Source organism: Chionomys nivalis, chromosome 19 (genome assembly GCF_950005125.1).
Source record: "Chionomys nivalis chromosome 19, mChiNiv1.1, whole genome shotgun sequence".
In the NCBI taxonomy this organism is placed as follows: domain Eukaryota; kingdom Metazoa; phylum Chordata; class Mammalia; order Rodentia; family Cricetidae; genus Chionomys; species Chionomys nivalis.
In genome coordinates, this window is record NC_080104.1 from 12523765 (window position 1) to 12546239 (window position 22475).

The following is a 22475-nucleotide window of genomic DNA, read 5'->3' on the forward strand; positions in this document are numbered from 1 at the left end:
TTATAGGGGTTGCTGCACCGTACAGGATGCTAGACCGCACCCAGCCAGCCACACACGGAGGGGTCCAGCTGGTGTGAGACTGAAGGTCTCTCTTCCTGGCGCAGTATGGGCTACTCCAGGAGGGCTGGCCTGTGAGCAGCGGCTGCTTCTGTTGTCTCCACCCCCCACCTCACCACCAAGGAGGACTTGACTTGCAGATGTGTACCACCTTATCCGGCTCTTTTTTTCCCCCACCGGAAAAGTTTTTATTGCGACCACACCAGTTAAGCAAATTCTGTCATTAAGCACCTTCCTCCTTGGCAGTGCGGTCTTTCTTGAGAGTGGTCCCGTGAATGCTTTCTTCTCCTCCTCCGTGGTCTGGAAACGACCGTGGCCAAACTTGGAGGTGGTGTCAATGAATTTCAGGTCAGTCTTACTCCAGAGCCTGCCGTTTGGTCTGCACCAGCAAGGACTTGCAGAGAGTGAGCACTTGCTTCTTGGTTCCCACCACACAGGCTTTGAGTGTGATGAAGTCATTGGCTACCTCACCATGATGGACAAAGACACCCAGTGGGTTGATGCTCTTGTCAGAAAGGTCATAGTCGGTAGATGCATTGCTCTTGATCAGCTTGCCATCCTTGATAAGCTAGCCCTGACCAATCTTGCAAATCTTGTTGATCTCTGTCCGATGATGGTAACCTTTCTGCCCAGCCGGAGCCACAAAGAAGGCCACTCGGGCAGGGTGCCAAGCGCCAATACAGGCAACCTTTAGCAACCCCCAATGGGTCTTGCGGGGCTGTTTCTTTGTACACCAGCGACTGGTCACTCCTTTGTAGCCGTTGTCTTTTGTTACCCCGATGACATCAGCCATCTCATCCTGCCCAAACACCTGGTTCACAGGAACCTGCGGCTCCAACCTCTCCCCGGCCCAGTCTAGCGTCTCAGCCACAGTGCCCCCATTCACCTGTAACTCCATCAAGTGTGCCTTCTTCTGGTGCAGAGGAAGCAGATGCATCCGAGTGTGGGCAATTATGTGGACGACTTGGCAGTACTTCTTCATGCCATTGAAGTCCTTCTCCAGCTGTTTCTTGCCTGTGTCATCCTGCCATTTTTTTATATAAAATTATTTTTTAATATTTATTTATTTATTATGTATACAATATTCTGTCTGTGTGTATGCCTGCAGGCCAGAAGAGGGCACCAGACCCCATTACAGATGGTTGTGAGCCACCATGTGGTTGCTGGGAATTGAACTCAGGACCTTTGGAAGAGCAGGCAATGCTCTTAACTTCTGAGCCATCTCTCCAGCCCCTCATCCTGACATTTCTTAAAGTATTTGGTGAAGATCTTAGATTTGTGCCAGTTCTTGTAGATGAGTGCCTTTGACACTCATCACTGATGTGCTCAGCAAATGCTGTCTTGAAGGTGTGGAGAGCCCGTGGGGTTTCGATGTATCCCACAATGCCCACAACTAACATAGGTGGTGTTTCCACAATGGTTACAGCTTCCACGACTTCTTTCTTGTTCACTTTGGATCCTGGTCTCTCAACCTCCCAGACAATGTGGGTGGGTCATGCCAGCCTTGTGACCGTTAGGTGAGCAGGCTTGGCAGGGTCATCCTTGGGGAAGCTCTTCACTTTCCCACAATGCCTGCTGCTGCGCTTCCGAGGCAAGAAGCCTAAGGACCCACGTCTGGGAGCAGAGACTTTCCTCTGAGACATCTCTCTGTCACACACCGCTGCCAATAGAGAGCCCTTATCGGGCTTTTTAAAGTGAGTTAAGGCTCACGTCATCACTGAGCGGCAAGGGCTTTCAGCCACTAAGCCATCTTCCTGGTCCTCTCATCCTGTTCCTATAGAGCCAGAAATGATACCATCATAGAACTTTCCTCTCGTGACCCCAGCATTCTAGATAAGGGTACCCTACTTCCCTTAGACTAAGCTCGTGTTCCACAGAGGAACCGGAATCGGAATCCTTTCAGGTCCAGAGGAAACTCTATTTCCCCAAATTTTGGCCGATAGATAACAACCAGCATCCTCTGGATCTCGTGAAGTCAGTGCCCCTCTACCAAAAGGAACCATTTCCTGTATCACTGGCAGAAGGGACAAATGACTGACCGTGGTTCCTAGGAGCTACCAAAGTGCATGCTGGTCCCCAGGCTCCCTCAGTATCACAAGTACCTACTACACATTTCAGAGCCATCCTGGCATCCTGGCTCTTCTCGGCTCTTTTTACTTCCCCAACCCCAAACTGCCTCCAGCTCATTGGCTTTCCTCCCTACTCAGCCGCTCATTCATCCCCCTTATAACCCTGCTATTTTGGCTATGTCGCTCTCTTTTGCCCACACTCTCAGGGTCTCTCTCTCTCTCTCTCTCTCTCTCTTCCTCTCTCTCTCCCTCCCTCCCCTCCCATCTCCCTTCACTGCCTCTTCCTGCTGGCCATGTTCAATCTGCTGCTTTCTGTCTCTGCTCTGGACCGCTGGACCGCTCAGATGCCTCTGGCTGTTCTCTCCCTCATATCTACAATAAAAGTCATCCCCTTAACCATCCCATGGAGTGGTCATGTTGCCCATTTACAGTTTCATACCACAGTAGGGCTGGGTACTTCCTACTGGTATTGACCAGGCCCTGGTATACCATGGGGACAACAGGAATCCCCATCCTTTTTGAGCTCTTCCTGGTTTTCCGGACCCACCCTTGCTCCTCGGTCACTTCTAAGATCACATTGAGACAGCCTGCATAGAGCATCCTCGCCCCTCCATCTAGGCCACACCTGACTGTCTTCTAAGGAATTGTTTTCTGTCCTGCCATCCCCTTGTCTTCCTCTCTGTGTCCTTTCCCATGTATAGGTCACACTCTTGAAGGAGCCTCTGGAAGCACGGGTTCGCTGTGCCTATCTTCCCTGTGGGTGAGGCAGCCAGCTGTTCCCTGCATTGCTCTAGCTTGAGAGCTCATCTCCCTGGGGATGGCAGGACAGCAAGCAGCTCAGCCATGTTCAACTAGCAGGTCATTGAAGCTTCAAGAGGTTCCCACTAAAGCAGAGCATGACTGTGCACCCTTTTAATCCCAGCACTGGGGAGGCAGAGAGACAGGTGAATCTCTCAGTTCGAGACCAGCCTGGTCTACAGAGTGAGTTCCAGGACAGCCAGGACTACACGGAAAAACCCTATCTCAAAAAACCAAACCAGAAACAAATGTCCCAACAGTCTCAGAACCCAGAAGATGCTAACTCCCACCCCGTGTCCCTCTCCCTGGGGTGAAACACTGCTAAACTGTAAGTCAGAATGGAGGGGAAGCAGAGAACCCCAAACAGGACTCCACTAATGTGAGGTTCTGTCCTGGAACTGGCTCTGTAGACCAGGCTGACTTTGAACTCACAGAGATCCGACTGCCTCTGCCTCCTGAGTGCTGGGATCAAAGGCATGCGCCTTTGTTTTTAATTTGCAGGGGTTAGAGATGTAGCACATCTGGTGAGCACTTGTCTAGCATGCACAAAGCCCGGGTTCCATCCCCAGCACCATGTGAGCCAGGTATGGTGGGTACTTCCATGAGCCCAGCGCTCGGGAGGCAGAGGCAGGGAGAACAGACATTAGAGGTCATTCTTGAGCAGAGCTAGCCTGAGGCCAGTCTGGGCTTCCTGGGACCCTGTCTCAAAAATAAATAAAGAAGCCAACCTGCACTTGTGGGGAGGGGGTGTACACGTGTGTCGGGTGTACACATGTGTTGGTGTGTAAACATGCACGGGTATGCTTGTGCGGTGGTGCGAGTGTGCAGGACAGAGGACAATTTGTGGGGGTAGTTCTTTCCTCCCGCCACGTGGGCTCGAGCCCCTGAGCCAAGGTCATCAGGCTTGGCAGCAAATACCCGCTGAGCCATCTCAATGGTCCTAAATGTGTTTTTATTAACACAGTCCATCATCTGTGTTTCTGGGGCAGTGTGGCATGTCCATGCATGTGTACAACATTAAATTAGGATAACTGGTGTGTGTACTGTTTGAGATATTTATCACCTCTGTGTGCGGGGAAACACTTCAACCTCTCTGCTAGCTGTTTTGAAATATTCTATTAAATGTTGTCAACCGGGACTATCACTTCTGGCTTGTAACAAAACTAAAATGACTCATAAATGTACTTCAAATAAAGGCACTGAGACGGTTAATCATGGATATCAACCTGATGGGACCTTTGAGTCTCCGTGGAAACAGACTTTTGAGTGAATTCCTAGATTCAGTTAGCCGAGGTGGGAAGACGCACCCCAAATGTGGGCGGCACCATCTCCACCGCTCAGGATCCTAGACTAAGAAGCATCCACCCCGCTGCTCTCTGACTGTGAACACCATTCAGCCACCCCACCTCTTGTTCTCACCCTTAGGACTCAGCCATTCACCCTCCAGCTGTGACCTGCCCGATGCTGGTTTTGTCTGGAGTTCTCTCAGAGCAACGGGAAAGTAGCAGAGTCTCTGGTGCTCTCTGGGTGGCCACCTCCCTCACTGTCTCCTTTCAATTAGGAGTCACAGTGTCTCTCTTAAAAGAACGTTGTTTGATAGTTGAAGGTATGAAAAGGAAGCTCTCGAGCCAGGTGTGGGGCTGTACACCTGTGATCCCAGTAGCAGGGAGGGAGAGGCAGGAGGATCAAGGCCAGCCTAGGTTACATAGTAAGGTGGAGGCCAGCTTGGGCTACATGAGACCCTCTTTTTAAAAAAATCCCTAGTGTACATGACTGTTTCCTCACTTAAATATAATCTGTTTATCTGTAACAGTAGAGAAAAAAAAGGGGGCAGGGCTGGCTGGAGAGATGAGTCCGTATTTAAGAGCCACATCGCTCTTACAGAGGACCCAAATTCAGTTCCTAGTATCCACTTTGGGATGTTCCCAACCACTTGTAACCCCAGCTCCAACAACCTTCTCTTGAGAGATGGCTCAGCAGTTACAAAGTGTACCACTCTCTGAAAGGGTCTGCGTCTGAGTCCCAGCACCCATCCTGGGCGGCTCCCACAGCATCTGTAACCAGCACCCTGCTCACACAGCAGCTGTAACTAGCTCCAGGGGATCTGTACAAAACTACAGAAACTGGGTGTAGAAGAGCATGCCTTTAATCCCAGCACTCACGAGGTAGAAGCAGGCAGATCCTTGTGAGTTCAAGGCTAACTTGGTCTATATAGTGAGTTCCAGGACAACCAGAGCTACATAGTGAGACCCTATCTCAAAAATATAAAAAGAAAAAAAAAAGCCCACACAGACATACACAAATAATTTTTAAAATACCTTGTTTTGTTTTGTTTTGTTTTGTTTGTTTTACCAGACAGGATGTCTCTGTGTAGCCCTGACTGTTCTGGAATTCACTCTGTAGACCCAGCCTTGAACTCAGAGATCCTCCTGCCTCTGTCTCCCCAGTGCTAGGATTAATGGTGTGTGCCACCACAGCCCAGCTAAAATGAAACTTTCAAAAAAGGAAAACAAAAACAACATTAGGTTATAAACAAGAAAAAAATACTATGTGCTTGGACTCAACATCATGGACAACATGAGCTCTATAGTATAAAATTAACAAGATGCTTATAAAGTTAGAATATTGGCCCCCTGACGTGAGCAAATGTTTACAGTACGAGCAATAGCTCGATACAGCGTGTGCTACAGTACAGAAAACACATCCTGTTCTCCCAGCCCCTCTCCCCATCCCAGTGGCTTTCCCGGGAGGCTGTTCCCAGTGTGCCCTCCCAACCATGGGTCCCCACAGATAAGTAGCCTGCATTTCTGCTCTTCCCCCTTAGTCCTGGGCACCGAAATGTCTGTGAACTGGCTCCGACTAGGTCCCTGGCAATCTGGATTTCATCTTTTGATAACCAACTGCCATTTTCCACAGATGCTGCCCCTCCCCCACGCTCTTTCCCTGACTGCAAAGCCTTTGACGTCGGAGATACAGCTCCCCCACTACCTCTCATCTCACTCAGAGTATCCCCATTGCTCAGATCCTTTGGTCTCTGAGAAGGTGAGGTCTGGAATGTTCTGGAAAACCTCAGAATACTATGTGATACTTAGAAACAGTGAACTAAAATGGCTTCCAATATAGAAACATACTCAGTGTAAAGAAACAAAGAAGAATGGGCTCATCAAATTAATTTTTTTTGTAATGTGGTAAAATACATAGACGACAAAGTTTATTGTTTTATCAGCCAGCAAGATGGGCTCAGCAGCAGCTTGAAGGCAATTGCTGCCATGCCTGAAACCCTGAATTTGATCCCTAGAAGTCTTACCAGAGCACTAAGGTATTGGGTACACACACAAAAATACACGAATAAAGAAATGCAGCCTTTACCCCCTGAGCCATCTTCTCAGCAGACCATTTAAATTTTAATACTTCATAAGTGTTGGACAACGTGTAACAGAATCCTCAGCCCGAGACTTGCCCAGCAGCAGCAAGCATGCACTCATGCGGTGGGTTCCATCACAGTTCCTTTCCTGTAAGTCACTGGGCACTGCAGCATGGTGAGGACTCAGTCCCAGCATCTCCATTTCCTGAGCAGCTTCCTCCTACCCTGGCCTGGGGATGCTGCTAGGCTGTGCCCAAGGACCTGGGGGATCAGAGTTTATTTATTATGTATACAGAGTTCTGCCTGCATGTATGCCTGCAGGCCAGAAGAGGGCACCAGATCTCATTACAGATGGTTGTGAGTCACCATGTAGTCGCTGGGAATTGAATTCAGGACCTCTGTGAGCTTCTCTTTATATTTTGTTATATTTTTAAAAACTTGTATTTATGGGGGTGGAGTGGGGAGAGATGGGGATAGCAGGAATAGGGGAGGGAGGGGGAACTGTGGTTGGTATGTAAAATGAATTAAAAAATTAAAAAAAAAAGACTTTTATCTATGTGTATGTGGCACTGTGTGAGTATGCCAGGTGTGTTACAGGTGCCCTTAGAGTCCAGAGGAGTGTCAGGTCCCTTGGAGTTGGAGTTACAGCCAGTTGTGGTGGGAACTGGCAGTTGATGTGGGTGCTGGGAACATAACTCTGGTACTCAGCAGAAGCAGTTAGGAGCAGGACTTAATCTGAGCCTCTGTGCCACCTCTCCAGTTCCCTGTATTTGCTCATAGCCTCAAACGCCTGGCAGCTCTCATGCCTTGCTCCCTGGGTACTGGCATTACAGGCCTGAGCAACCATGCCCAGCCATTTAGGAGGTTCTTATTACAGGTGTTTCCAATCTTTTGATATTCTAAACAATGATACAAAACACACAATACTGTAACCATGTTATTTCATTACAGTTCAAATATTTAGCTTTTTCCTGTCTCTCTCTCTCTCTCTTTTTTTCTTTTAAAGATTTCATCCAGCTGGGAGCAGCCATGAGTTTATACACAGCTCAGCATTGCCAGCCCTAGACAGAGCACTGAAAGAAGCCATAAAAAAGGACATTAGAGTCTCTGAGTAGACTCTCAGGAGCCCCAGCCAATATCGGGTTTATTTGACATCTCCTCGGGGTCCTTCTTCTGGCCTCCAAGTTTAGGCTTGAGCCATGAACCTAGGATCTGCTTTCAGCCACTGTGAAAGCTGTTGGAGCAGCTTCCCAGGGGGCCTCTAAGGTGCTGGAGTTAGTCACCCACTTTGCCTCTGGAGCAACTTAATTAGGGTCCCTTTGTGGTCACCACATACCACCAGAAACTTTGGGGTGTCTCCTCTGGGGTGCTACTTGTTATCAAAGGAATCTGGATGTGCTCTCGGGAGCTCTTAGTCTGTGCCACAAATGAATTCAAGAACCAAAGGAGAAGGAAAGTCAGGACAATCGTACTGACAATTAAGGGGGAGCCTCAGGGCGCTACTTGTAGAAGGAAGCAGAAGAAGAGAGAGAGAGACACCCAGACCTTTGGAAGCAGCCAAGGGTGGGGGACGCTTCAGAGATGGGTGAAGAAACACCAAGTGCCCAGGCCAGTACTGCAAGAGACAGAAGAAAAGCAAACATACATCTTTGGGGAGTCAGGACTCAGACAAGCTGCATGACTTGACAAAGACCTAAAGATGACCGCCCAGTGCCAATGTTTTGAGAGTGAGACTGATGTGCCAGAGAATACACAACTGTGACTATGCAAGCATTAGATTCCCTTCCTAGGGTAGTGTCAACTGCTACGAGAGACGACTGAATGCCCAGAGCTGCCACAGACAGAGCGTGTGGTGGACGTTTTGCGTATCTTTAGCCTGCTAAAGGAATAACGGTAACTCAGACAGAAGAAGCTTAGCTGTGGCTCTCGTTTCATTTTCTATGAGCAGTCTCTATTTATAGCCGATCTTCGTCCTTGACTTCCTTTGGTTTCCTTTTTGAAATTCTGGGAGCACTTTCTTTGCTCTTTGGTGTTGTTGCTGTTTGTTTTCGAGCCAGGGTTTCTCTGGGTCTCTGGCTGTCCTAGAATTCACTCCGTAGACCAGGCTGACCTCAGCCTCCAAGATGCGCCTGCCTCTGGAATAATCCTGAGTGTTGGGATCATAGGCGTGCCCTGCCACTGCCTGGCTCTTTCTTTAAAAACAAAACAAAAACATTAATATATTTATATTTTATGTGTCTCAATGTATGTCTGTGCTCATGTAGATGCAGCACCCACAGATGCCAGAGGGGACATGAGCTCACCTGGAAATGGAGCTACAGATGGCTGTCAACTGCCTTGAAGGTCCCAGAAACCAAACCTGCGTCCTCTTCTATACTAACACGTACATCCAACTCCCCTCCCCTCTCCTCTCCCCTTCTTCTGTCCTTGTGTTGATGAAAAAAACAATTCTGACCTCAAAGGGGATAAAAGAGCTTATTCTGGAGTCAAATGTGAGTGACCATGACCTGGGAACACAGGTCATTCCAAATTCCATGTTCTAACGAGGCAACAGTTTGATGGGGTTTTTATAGTAACAGGACAAGGAAAATCCTAAGCCAAGGCCATGTTTAAATACATTGCTGGAAGCATTAAGCAGGCAGCCTGCATGTGTGTCTGCATCTGCTGCCTGGAGAGGTCAGAAGAGGAGTCATGCATGGTTATAAGCCACCATGTGGGTTTTAGGCACCAAACTTTGTAGCACAAATAATAAAAGCCCAGAGACACAGATATTGGGGTTCAACCTGAAGATCAGACAAGCAAAGCAGTCAGCCACTGGCTCTTACCTCTACCTCAGCCAAAATGAATAAGGCCTGTCTCCACGAATCCTCAGACTGAAGACTGAGCCTGAGAGCTGTCTCTTCCCATTTTATATTCCTCTCTAGTGCTGGGATTAAAGATGTGCACCACCACCACCACTATGGCTAACTAGTGTGGCTGCTGGGATTAAAGGTGTGTGCCACCACGGCCTGATCTGGAAGGCTGACCAGTGGGGCTGTTTTGCCCTCTGATCTTCAGGCAAGCTTTATTTATTATAGCACAAATACTATAGTACTATAAATCTTTTTGTTGTTGTTGTTGTTTTGTTTTTTTGTTTTTGTTTTTCGAGACAGGGTTTCTCTGTGGTTTTGGAGCCTGTCCTGGAACTAGCTCTTGTAGACCAGGCTGGTCTCGAACTCACAGAGATCCGCCTGCCTCTGCCTCCCAAGTGCTGGGATTAAAGGCATGCGCCACCACCACCCGGCTAGCCCTATAAATCTTGAGTCTTCTGCAAGAGCGGTGAGTGCTCTTATGCACTGAGCCATGGCTCCAGCTTCTGATTTTTCATTTTAATGCTTAGAAATGAAAAGGTAGCTCAAAGAAAGGAAGGAAGGAAGGAAGGAAGGAAGGAAGGAAGGAAGGAAGGAAGGAAGGAAAAGGTAGGGTGAGGAGGTGGCTCAGTGGTTAGGAGCACAGGCTGCTATTCCACAGGGCCAAGCTTCTATTCCCAGCACCTACATGGTTGCTTAGAACTGTCTTTAACTCCAGTCCCACCGAGCATACACACTGAAGGGGACTCCCACCTGGGGGATCTCCCTACCAATCCTGGATTAGGCACAAACCACACCCCTAAAACTTGTTTTCACAGAGAGATTAGGCAGAGAAGAAAGTTACAGCGACTGCTTTTTGACTCTGGTAAAAATCAAACAAACAAACAAAACCCAGCAAACGACCTTGCAGGTTTAATTTTAAGAAGAGAAAGAGGGGGAGGTCTGTGTTAGAATACAGTGGTAGAGGAAACAGAGGATGAGGGGGAAGGGACTAGGGAAAGCACTAAGGACAGCCTCTGGATAGAGGGGAGATAGATGAGGCACACGGGCAGATGGCAGCTTATTAAGGTAAAATGAGAAAGCCTGTGTTTAATTTTAATTGGGCATGTTAATTAGGTGAGCCAAAGGGAGCGTCTGATTGCTGGACTTCAGTACTGGCAGCTGGACCCTGGTAGACAGCCTCAGGAGGAGGAGGGAGTGGCCACATCAGGGAGCAGACCTCGGGGCTAGCTTTAGGAATAAGGCAGAGGGAATGGGGGAGAAGGGGAAGACCAGCCGGAGCACCTGCTGGAGTGGCTCATGTCCCTTTACACAGACGCACACACACGCAGGCACACACGGAAAATAAAATAAATTCTGTTGTTGTTTGAGACTGAGTTTCTTTGTTTAGCCCTGGCTGTCCTGGAACTCACTCTGTAGACCAGGCTGTCCTCGAATTCACAGTGATCCGCCTGCCTCTGCCTCCAGAGTGCTGGGATTAAAGGTGTGCGCCACCGCCCAATTAATGTTGACAGAGGTTTCTGTCCCACCAGGTCCCACATCCATTTAGTCCCAAATAAACACACAGAGGCCTACCACAGCAGGTTAAAATAATAATTTTGGGGGAGGGGGTGAGACAGGGTTTTTCTGTAGTTTTTTTTTTTTTTTTTTTTTTTAGCCTGTCCTGGAACTAACTCTTGTAGACCAGGTTGGCCTCAAACTCACAGAGATCCAACTGCCTCTGCCTCCAGAGCCCTGGGATTAAAGGCGTGCTCCACCACCACCACCGCCCTGCCCTAAAATGATAATTTTTAAAAGACTTAAAAGTAATGGAAATGAGATTTTAAGAGCAGGTATAGTATCATCTATTTATTTTTTTCCTCTCTCTTTGTTTTTCAAGATAGGGTTTCGCTATGTAGTCCTAGAACTCAAACTATAGACCAGGATGGCCTCAAATTCAGAGATCCTCTTGCCTCTGCCTCCCAAGTGCTGCTGAGATTAAAGGTGAGTGCCACCACTGCTCAACTCATCTATTTCCTTCTTATTAGCAAAATACAAATATTGTTTAATTAGTTTAATTTTTTTATCATTTGTATTTTATGTGTCTGGGTGTTTTACCTGTATGCATGCGTGTGTACCGTATGCAAGTCTTTGCCTGTGGAGGTCATGTCAGATCTCTGGGACTGAAGTTACAGATGGTTGTGAGCACCGTGGCTGCTAGGAGCTAAACCTGGGTCCTCTGGAAGAGTTGGCCAGGCTCTCAACCACTGAGCCAACTCTCCAGCCTATCTGTTTTTTTGTTTTGTTTGAGATTCTAAGTTTTATTTCTGTGTAGGCTTGAACATACCATGTCCATGAGAGTAGAGGCCAGAAGAGGCCACTGGATCCTCTGGAGCTCAAGTCACAGCTGGCTATGAACTGCCTGACATGGACCCTTTTCAAGAGTGACGTGAGCTCTTCACCTGAGCCATCTCTCCAACCCCGGCAACCCTAGCTTGTTTCCTTTTTTGGGGGGGAGAGGGTTTCGAGACAGGGTTTCTCTGTAGCTTTGGAGCCTGTCCTGGAACTAGCTCTTGTAGACCAGGCTGGCCCTGAACTCACAGAGATCCGCCTGCCTCCCTAGTGCTGGAATTAAAGGCGTGCGCCACCAATGCCCAGCTCTCTCTCTCTCTCTCTCTCTCTCTCTCTCTCTCTCTCTCTTTCCCTTGGGTTTTTCTATGTAACAGTCCTGGCTGTCCTAAAACTCACCCTGTAGACCAGGCTGGACTTGAACTTAGAGATCAGCCTGCCTCTGCCTCCTGAGTGCTGGGATCAAAGGTGTGGCCACCACCGCCCAGAGTTAAGTAATTTTCTTAAGCCTTGAAAGGAAAAGTTTAGCGTCTCAGAGAAGGAAAAGATTTGAGCCCAAGCAGAAGTAGACTCTGAAAGTTAGTTCACATCCTCAGGCAGTAGGAACGGTGACTGAAACAGACTGAGGCAAGGATCAGGAAGACAACATCTTGGCCAGAACTGTAAAATTAGACAGATACCACATCATTTTAGAAAAAAAAATTTAAGAGAAATTTAGAAACTCGTATTAAATTTGTGTTACTCCCCAAAGAAAGAGCTACAATGTTGCCATCTGTTTTACCAAAGTTGTCACAATAATTACTCTTTTCTGTCCTTTGTCATTATTTTGTCCCTATGGCTGGTGTAAGGCCAACTTTAGCCTATAGAGGCCATTGTAGTTGGGACTTTTCCCCTAAAATTTTAGTTTTTGCTATGTACCAGAGGGAGGTGGGACAATTTTACAACTTTAGTTTACATGAACACTTACTTACAAGTCAATACGGCATGGAGTTAATGACAAAAAAAAAAAAAAAAGTACGTTCTACATGGTGTGCATACATCTCACCCATAAAGAGTTGTTGGTTTGTTTTTTTTTTTTTTTTTTTTTTTTTTTTTTTTTGGTTTTTCGAGACAGGGTTTCTCTGTGGTTTTGGAGCCTGTCCTGGAACTAGCTCTTGTAGACCAGGCTGGTCTCGAACTCACAGAGATCCACCTGCCTCTGCCTCCCAAGTGCTGGGATTAAAGGCGTGCGCCACCACCGCCCGGCTAAAGAGTTGTTGTTTTAAAAAGCCAAGATTGTGAATATTACTGCTTCTCTAGAGTGTATCTTCTAGCCAGATGTGGTGTCACAGGTCTTTAATCCCAGCACTCGGAGGCAGAGACAGGTGGATCTCTGAATTTGAGGCTAGCCTGGTCTATAAAGTTAGTTTCAGGACAGCCAGAGCTACACAGAGAATCAAAATCAAAAACAAAAGTCTGGGGTTAGAGAGTGCAGAGTTGGTTATGCTAATGAGCTGTTTGGGGACCATAGTAGTTCTCTCTTGTGTCAGGCTGCTCACCTGCAGCTTTTAGGATGGTGCCTCCTCTCCTGAAAAAGCCATGTGCTGTTGGGGAATATTGTGTTCAGGTGTGTGACTTTTGTTTACACTGTATTTGTTTAACTCTGTGAAGTTGTGTTACTGTGCCAGTCTCAAACACCTGGATGGTCTAATGAAGAGCTGAAAGGCCAATAGCGAGGCAAGAGCAAGGATAGGCGGGGCTGGCAGGCAGAGAGAATAAATAAAAGAGACCTCTGGGAGGAGAGCATGCAAAGAACAAGAGAGCAAGGAGAGGAGGGCACGGGGCCAGCCAGCCGGCTACACAGCAAGCCACAGAAAAAGAAGCAAAGAAAGAGATCCAGAAATAGAGAAAGATAAAAGCCCAGGGGCAAAAGGTAGTCGGGATAATGTAAGGAAAGCTGGCAAGAAACAAGCCAAGCTAAGGCCAGACATTCTTAACTAAGAATAAACTTCTGTGTGTGATTTATTTGGGAGCTGGGTGGTGGGCCCCCAAAAGAAAAAGAAGAGTAAAACATCATACAACAATGTGTTACTCCATCTAACCCAGGAACCCAGTATGAACGAATCTAGGAAATACACAACAACACAAAGTGTCTCCATCTCCCCAGATGTTTTTAAAACAACAACTCTTTATGGGTGAGATGTATGCACACCATGTAGAATGTATTTATTTGCTATGTATACAGTGTTCTACCTGCACACCAGGAGAGGGCACCAGATCTCATTATAGATGGTTGTGAGCCACCACGTGGTTGCTGGAAATTGAACTCAGGACCTCTGGAAGAACAGCCATTGCTCTGAACCTCTGAGCCATCTCTCCAGCCCAGCCACCTCTCCAGGCCCCTGTTTTATTTGAGGGCTAGGCTCACACCCCCGGCTCCGTGGTTGGCAGCAAGCACTTCACCACCTGACCTACCAACCGGCTGAGCCCCAGCCCTTATGAACTATTTCCGTTTTAGGAAAATTAGATGTTTGTTAGCCACAAGGGTTGCAAGTCTTTCCTTTTGACACTGTCTTTCTGCTAGGTTGTTTTTGTCTGTAGCATCGACTTCGCTCCCTCCCTCTGGTAGATCTGTTCTCTCCCAGGGACCTACCACAAAGCCCTCCCAGTTCCTTTCTCTTCCTCATGACATTTGGCCTGTTGGTGTCTTGTGCCCTTGTGATTTCAGGAGCTGCACACTATAATCAGAGGATGGAGTGCTTGTCTGATTTACACAAGGTTCCGATTCCCCAATCCTACAGGAAACAAAAAACAGCTAGCAATTTTCAGTAACACAGAAAGCTGCCTTTAATTCTGCCTCCCACGGAATCCACTTCCTGTTCTGATCTTCCGGGTGCTTCTGTGCGTCTGTGCATATATTTACTTCTCGGGCCTCGGGAGGGTCTGCAGCTCACTCTCCTCTCTCAGTGTGCTGACTCTGCCTCCCGCAGAAGGCCACAACGTGGGAGTTTCCCGCCTGGCTCGTCCCACCCACAGCAGCTTCTTCGCCTCTCCTTGACACCTCTCCCAGCCTGGCCTTCAGACTCTGGGCCTCCCGGGACCTCAGAGTCTCCTCTCAGTATCTGAGTCCGCCTGCCACCTCCCTCAAGGGCCCCTGGGTACTTCTATTTGTTACTGCCACCTCCCCGGAGGGGTGTCCAAGACTTCCTCCAGCTTTGCTTCTGACCCAGGCTTTGAATCCATTAGGTACTTCTTGAATTCAGTTTGTTCACTACTTGGCTTCCCGTCTTTGTTCAGATTCTTTCGTCCCTGACTTCCCCCATTAGACAAGGAAGCAAACCTTTTGTTTACTTCCTAGCCACCCACCCTCTGCTCCCAAGGCCTTGCCCCACCCACTTCCTCCTGGAGACCCTCTCTGAGGCCCGCCTCCTCCTCTGGCCACGCCTCCTTTCCACCCCAGTTTCTGTGCTCCGCCCTCCCTTCTCTGACCATCTGCACTTACCAGCTCCATCTGCTCTCCTCATACAGTAATTTCCTGTTTCCCCGTGTGTCCCCAATCCTGACTGTGTATTAAGAGCAGGCATTTTATGGACGTTTGCGCTTCGCTGGCATTTAGAGCCTGTGCCCATGAATACGGAATGAGTCTGGAGCCTAGAGGAACGAATGGCGTCATAGTTCAGCATGTCCCATCTGGGCCCCTAGGGTACTCCCAGGTTGATGTACAAACTTCTGTACCACATCTGTCTTGTTTGCAACAGCTTCTGTCACCAAGGTGCTCTCTGAACCTCAGTGAACCTCAGATTCTTTTTTTTTCTCATTTTTTTTATTCTTTTTTAATTAAAATTTCCAACTGCTCCCCGTTTCCCATTTCCCTCCCCCTCCTCCCACATATTGCCCCCTCCCCCCCGCTCCCCTCCCCCTATCCCCACTCCTCTTCTCCTCCCCCCAGTCCATTCCCCCTCCCTCTCTATACTGAAGAGCAGTCCAAATTCCCTGCCCTACAGGAAGACCAAGGTCCTCCCACTTCTATCTAGGTCCAGGAAGGTGAGCATCCAAACAGGCTAAGCTCCCACAAAGCCAGTTCATGTATTAGGATCGAAACCTAGTGCCATTGTCCTTGGCTTCTCATCAGCCTTCATTGTCCGCCATGTTCAGAGAGTCCAGTTTCAACCCATGCTTATTCAGTCCCAGTCCAGCTGGCCTTGGTGGGCTCCCAATAAATCAGTTCCACTGTCACAGTGGGTGGGTGCACGCCTCGTGGTCCTGATTTCCTTGCTCATGTTCTCCCTCCTTCTGCTCCTCATTTGGACCTTAAGAGCTCAGACCGTTGCTCCAAATTGGGTCTCTGTCTCTCTCTCGATCCATCGCCAGATGAAGGTTCCCGTGCCATTCTCCTTGGCCTCTCGTCAGCTCTCATTGTCCGCCACATTCAGAGAGTCCGGTTTTATCCCATGTTTTTTTCAGTAGCAGTCCAGCTGGCCTTGGTGAGCTCCCAATAGATCGGCCCCCCTGTCTCAGTGGTTGGGTGCACCCCTCATGGTCCTGACTTCCTTGTTCATGTTCTCTCTCCTTCTGCTCCTCATTATAACCTTGGGAGCTCAGTCCGGTGCTCCAGTGTGGGTCTCTGAACCTCAGATTCTTAATCGGTCAAAGAAGAAAACACGTCACTGAGGGGAAAATTATAAAGGCCATTGGGTACCTGCGAACAGTAATGGCATAAACAATCTTAAGGGACTGTCTTTTACTTTTGTTTGTATTTTGAGAGAGAGTTTCTTTATGTAGCTCTGGCTGTCCTGGAACTCGCTCTGTAGACCAGGCTGGTCTTGAACTCACAGAGATCAGCCTGCCTCTGCCTCCCAAGTGCTGGGATTCAAGGCTTGTACCACCACAGCCTGGACAATGCATATTTGAATACTTTCTTCAAAATGACTTATTTTATTTTATGGATATTGGTGTCTACATGCGTCTGTGTCTGTGTGAAGGTGTCAAATCCCCTTGGATCTGGAGTTACAGACAGTTGTAAACTGTCATATGGGTGCTGGGAATTGAACCCAGGTCCGTTGGAAGAGCAGCCAGTGCTCATAACCACTGAGTCATCTCTCCAGCCCCCTTACTTTTGTCCTTATGGGGCAGCAGGAATGTGCTATAGTGCTTGTGTTGTTCCACCACCCCTATCAGGTCCATTATAAGAAAATGTTCCTAGCTGGGCATGGTAGCAAATGCCTTTAATCCCAGCACTTGGGAGGCAGAGGCAGGCAGATCTCTGTGACTTTAAGGCCCACACACACACACATGCACACACACATACACATGCAGCACGCACACAGACACACATACACTAATGGTGGATTTCAAAGCTATTATATTTAACTCATAATAATTTAATGAGATCCATGATATGCAAAGAGGATTATAGAAGATCATAAAAAACACTGGGTCAGGATTAGCGATATTGGTCACTTGGTACAGAATGAATCCCTGGGTTTGATCCCTAGCACCACATTAACCAGGGATGCTCCCAAAGGAGGACACATACTGACGAGTTCCAGCTATGACTGGTTGGGTGTATGACCTATATTTTATTTGGTTTTGTATTTTTTTTTATTTTAAGAATTTTGTTCTCAGAGCTGGAGAGATGTCTCAGCGGTTAAGAGCACTTGACTGCTCTCCAGTGGTCCTGAGGTCAATACCAACCAACCACATGATGGCTCACAACCCACTGGGATGGGGTCAGATTCCTTTTTCTGGTGTCATGAAGAGAGACTCATATACATGAAATACATAAATAAGTCTTCAGAAGAATTTCATTCTCCTCAGAAAGGAGCTATAATTCAAGGCTGGACTCAGGAGAGAGAGTGGCTATTAGGGTTGGCTTTAATGTCAACTTGCCACAAATTAAAGTGACCTAAGTAGGGAGCCTCTCCTGAAGGACATCCTGATTGCCTTAACTGATGCAGGAAGAGCCACCCTGGTGGTGGACAGCAGCTTCTGGAAGCAGTCCAGATCAAAAGGACATGGCAGAAGGAAAATGATATGACTTTTGGTGGATTGACGTCCCTCTTGTCCTATATTGATTTAATTAAATTCTTTAATTTGGGGGCAGAAGAGATGGCTCAGGGGTTAAGAACTTTGACTGCTGGGCTGGAGAGATGGCTCAGAGGTTAAGAGCATTGCCTGCTCTTCCAAAGGTCCTGAATTCAATTCCCAGCAACCACATGGTGGCTCACAACCATCTGTAATGAGGTCTGGTGCCTTCTTCTGGCCAGCAGGCATACACACAGAATATTGTATACATAATAAATAAATAAAAAAAAAGGACACTGACTGCTCTTCCAAAGAATGCAGGTTCAGCTGGGCAGTGGTGGCACATGCCTTTAATCCTAGAACTAGAGAGGCAGAGGAAGGTTGATATCTATAAGTTCGAGGCCCGCCTGGTCTACAAGAGCTAGTTCCAGGACAGGCACCAAAGGTACAGAGAAACCCTGTTTGAGAAACAAACAAACAAATAAACAAACAAAAAAAAGTAAAAAAAGAAAATCCAAGGATGCAGGTTTAATTCCCAGCACCCATGTGTCAGCAAAAATAAAAAATATTTTTAAAAATCTCAGCAAAAAAAAGCTTTTTGAAACAGTAAAAGAAAATTCAGTTTTTAATTGTTTAAATTTTTAAATTAATTTTTATTGCGTTCTACATTTTTCTCTGCTCCCCTCCCTGCCTCTACTCTACCCCAAGGTCCCCATGTTCTCAATATACTCAGGAGATCTGGTCTTTTTCTACTTCTCATATAGATTAGATCTATGTATGCCTCAAAAAAACTTTTAATCTTTAGTTTTGATATAGTCATCTGATTGGTTCTGTTCGCCATGAAGGGTTTTTGCAAACTTCAAAGCTGTGGGAATATAGTCGCTTGTATGTAGATAAAAGTCTCAGGAATAGGGCTCAGTTGAGAGACTGCTGACCTTGCAGAGGACTCCTCTCCCGGGTGTTGCAGGGCACTTGGTAGTTGGACGTCCCACAGCGGCAGACATGGTCAAGAGGACCTTGCTGAGGGTACCTTCCTTGATCCCATCTCCTCCTCTGGTTTCTTGGGTCTGTGATGTCGCTGTAGGGGCTCAGCTGCCACTGTCCTCGCGGTCCTCATATGCACCCAGCTGGCTCAGACAGGAGGCCCCGGTGTCTGGGGTGCAAGGTTGGCTGTCTTCCTGCTCTCGGGGGCACCCAAGGGAGGCATCTGGAGCTGCTCTGAGGCCCCGCTGGCTTCTGCTTTCACCTTCTTTGGGACCACCAATCCGGCCAGCTGTGCCCTGCTGCCCACTGCCTCTGCCTTCCTCTTGGTCTTCGGTGCCTCGTCCAGGATGGCTGTGAGGTTGGGTTTAACTGCTGAAAGTGGTCGGGAAAGCAGAGCTTCATCTTCTGAGTCGAGATCCTCCAGAAGCCTGCGCTGCTGGTGGCGCTGGCGAGCCTCCTCCAGCAAGGCCACAGTCTCAAGCTCCTTCCTCCTCCTGCTCCTGTCCCCGCTGTTCCTGCGACAGGCGGTGCTGCGGCAACATGGACTCAAAGTCCATGTGTGCCTGCCGCTAGTTCAGGTCCTTCAGCTCCTGCAGGTTTTCCAGCACCTCCATCTCCAGCTTCGAATTTTTGGTGCGGTTCTCTAGGACCTTCATGGGGTTGTTCAGCTCCTCATCCTCGCGCTCCTTCTGCACACGCTTTTCCTCCTCCTCCAGGAGCTTCTCGGCCTGGAAGCTGCGTGTGACTCCATGCTCCACGGTGTAGTCCGTGTTCTCAGGGTCTGTCTTGAAGGTGATCTCAGCCAAGCAGCGCGTGCACTTGATATAGAAGCGGAAGAGAGGCAGGCCCAGGTAGGCCTCGTTCTGGACGGTTTCCTTGCGCGCCTTGAACTTCTTCCCCCTGTAGATGTATTCCCTACACGTCTTCACCTCATGTTGAAGGGGCCATCAGTCGAACCACGTACTGCCGGTCCTTGGGTCACACGAGTTTCGGGATCTTTGGCGGGTGGAAGTCAGGTGGGTAGTATTTGTTTTTAATCCCAGCACTCGGGAGGCAGAGGCAGGCGGATCTCTGTGAGTTCGAGACCATCCTGGTCTATAAGAGTTAGTTCCAGGACAGGCTCCAAAACCACAGAGAAACCCTGTCTCGAAAAAAAACCAAAAAAAAAAAAAAAAAAAAAAAGAACTTTCCCTTCCCACATATTCGCTTCAGGAACAAAGCAGCACTGAACTTTTGATTCACGTGAATGTTAAAAATGGGCATGTATACCAGTGTCAAAATGAGGGTGGGAGAGGAAGGCAGGGTAGGCAAGAAAGAATTCCGTCTACTGATAATAAAGCTCCAGGTTCATCCCATCATGGATTTCATAATCTCCCAGAGACACGTGGTCCTTAAAAATCCCGTACCATTTTTTCAGGACGATCTTCGTCCACCGGGTGCCAGTTTGGGCCGCTATGAGTTTTTTCAAGTCCCCGATGGTGTCATCGGTGTTACATTTGACCCGGACTTTCTTCCCCAGACGGTCATTGCAAACCACCTCAATCATCATTGTAGCTGGAATTCTAACCCCTCGACTTACAGACGACACAACTCCTAGTTCGGACGCCGAGCCCTGAGGAGCCGTGGTCTTTTCTCCCCTCGGAATTTATTAGGACTGGCGCCGCAGTTTTCTTGACGTCACTTCCTGGGCTGGCTTACTGACGTAGTTCACAGGCTTTAGCGTTCTCATTGGCTGTGGTATCTGACTCTTCAACCACGAATAGTACTTTCCACGAATAGGAAAACCTAGGCCTCTGGTGGGAGCTGGAACAGTTTTTACAGATCGTTCTCCAAAAGGAAATTTTGGCGAAAAGGGTAGTTTCTCAAGTTTATGTAGTATTCCAAACACCTGTTGGCAATGTCTCTGCTCAAGCAGCTGAAATAACAGCCTGTATTCTAACATTACAAATGATTCGTGATGTTTCACTTAATTTATATACTGATAGTATTTACTTGTCTCAAATGATTGCTCCTTTAGAAACTGCTCCTTATATTTCTCCCCTGTCCCTACAATAAAAAAAAACAATTTTGCTGTCTACAATATTAATTATGATCCAAAAAAATCCTATATTTGTGAGTCATATTAGAGGTCATACTCAATTACCTGGACCTCTGACCGAGGGTAGTCAACTCGCAGATGCATATACCCGAATATTATTTGTCAGCCCCCAAAAAAGGCTTCTATACTCCATAAAAGATATCACTGAAATGCTCGTTCTTTGCAGCACCATACTGGTCGCTCCAGAGCCACTGCCTTACAAATGACCACCCAATGTTCTGCCTGTGCTCCTTTTCATAATACACCCATTACTGGAGTTAATCTTCGTGGTCTTACACCGAATGACCTTTGGCAGATGGATGTTACGCACCTACCCTCAGCTGGAAAGCTGAAATACATGCATGTTTCAGCTGATACTTGCTCTAAAGTAGTTTTTGTTTCCCTGTGTAGTGGAGAGAAAATGAAGGATGTGATAGCTCATTGTCTGCTGGCCTTTGCTTATATGGGTTTACCTAATGTTATTAAAGCAGATGATGATCCTGCATATACTAGTGGAAAATTTCAAACTTTTTGTGTAAATAATGATATTAAACATATTCCAGGTATTCCATATAACCCTACTGGACAAGCTACACAAGAAAGAATGCATATGGTCATAAAACAGTATTCCACACAAATAAATAGGGGGGAGTATATTCTCTCTCCCAATACACAATTGGCTTCTATTTTATTTATTCTAAATTTTTAACTGTGGATTGTGAGGGTCACTCGGCCATGGAAAGACATTGGAATAAAAGTTCTCAGTCCTTAGGATAGGGATGATGGAAAGACCTTCTTACAGGACAACGGAAGGAGCCCATGCCCCTGTTGGCTAGGGTGAGAGGATCTGTTTGTGTTTTTCCTCAAGGAATGGACAAGCCCATTTGGGTAAGAGAGCGATATGTTCTGGCTGTGGAAAAGGATGGGAAAGGATCCTGTGATGAGCCTGAGAATGTGGATAACTGAGTCCACAGAAAGCTTGAGAAAGCTTGGGAAAGAATAGAGTAAAGCATGGTTTCTTGGTAGCAGGAATTTCTCAGGTCTGCTCTGCTTGCTAGAGGCAAGCAAATGCTCTCATCTAAGTGAGGTTTCCTGACTCACCTTTAGCTGCGAAACCCTGCAGGTCTTTTAAGAGATCCTGCCACGAAATACTTAAATGGTGTTGATGAAAAGCTGAATGCATGCTTTTCGGTTTTCAGCCATAGCAGAAAAAAAGCTGCGCCATTTGAAAATGCTGGCTTTCTTGGCTGTCCTGCCAGGGCAAACTCTTACTTTTTTTCAGTCAGGCGGTCCAACTGACTGTGGTCTGTGAGTGGAATGCTGCAGCTTGCTTGCTGGCAGAGATCTTGAAACACTGTAGAGTTGTGGCAATAAAAATGGCTACAGCCAGTACTTCTGCTTGAGGCTGGGAAGCTAAGGAATGGGCTGAAATCAGCCATTAAGTCATGGCTTTAATCGTCTCCAAAGAGACTCACGTGGTCAGAAAGAGAGATATACAGTAAAGAGAGATTTAAAGACAAAGAAAACCTCTAAATGGTTTACAGTGTGTTAAAAATATATGCAGGCTAAAGGTTAAAGTTCTTAAAAGTAAAGAAGAAAGAAAGAGAGTAGTTGAGTGTGGTGGTACACACCTTTAATCCCAACACTTGGGAGGCAGAGGTAGATTGACCTCTCTGACTTCAAGGTGTGGTTGCATGCAGCTTTAATCCCAAAGCCTGGGGGTCAGAGACAGATGGATCTCTGTGAGTTCAAGGTGTGGTAGCACACACCTTTAATCCTAGCACTGAGGAGGCAGAGACAGGCGGATCTCTGTGAGTTCAAGGACAGCCTGGTCTACAGAGTTATTACAGGACAAAGATACACAGAGAACTCAGAGGTGAAAATAAAGTCGCATATAGATGGAAAATACACAGAGAATCTTGATACTGTATGCTATTAAGCTCTCT

The 22475-nt window shown here is 47.4% G+C and overlaps 1 protein-coding gene and 2 pseudogenes across 1 annotated transcript; all 3 read right to left on the reverse strand.

The window, feature by feature from the left end:
* Positions 1-280: 280 nt before the first annotated feature.
* LOC130862255 (60S ribosomal protein L3-like) lies at positions 281-1700 on the reverse strand (annotated as a pseudogene).
* A 16856-nt stretch (positions 1701-18556) lies between these two features.
* Positions 18557-19715, reverse strand: LOC130862029 (splicing factor YJU2-like; annotated as a pseudogene).
* Positions 19716-19776: 61 nt separating this feature from the next.
* LOC130890382 (ubiquitin-like protein 5) lies at positions 19777-19998 on the reverse strand. Its single transcript, XM_057794304.1, has one exon. It carries the CDS (start codon positions 19996-19998, stop codon positions 19777-19779), a length of 222 nt encoding a protein of 73 aa, XP_057650287.1.
* Between the last annotated feature and the right edge of the window lie 2477 nt (positions 19999-22475).

Bases quoted from the DNA above. Each gene is read 5' to 3' on its own strand.
- LOC130890382 (XM_057794304.1), bottom strand. From the start codon at position 19,998: ATGATTGAGGTGGTTTGCAATGACCGTCTGGGGAAGAAAGTCCGGGTC.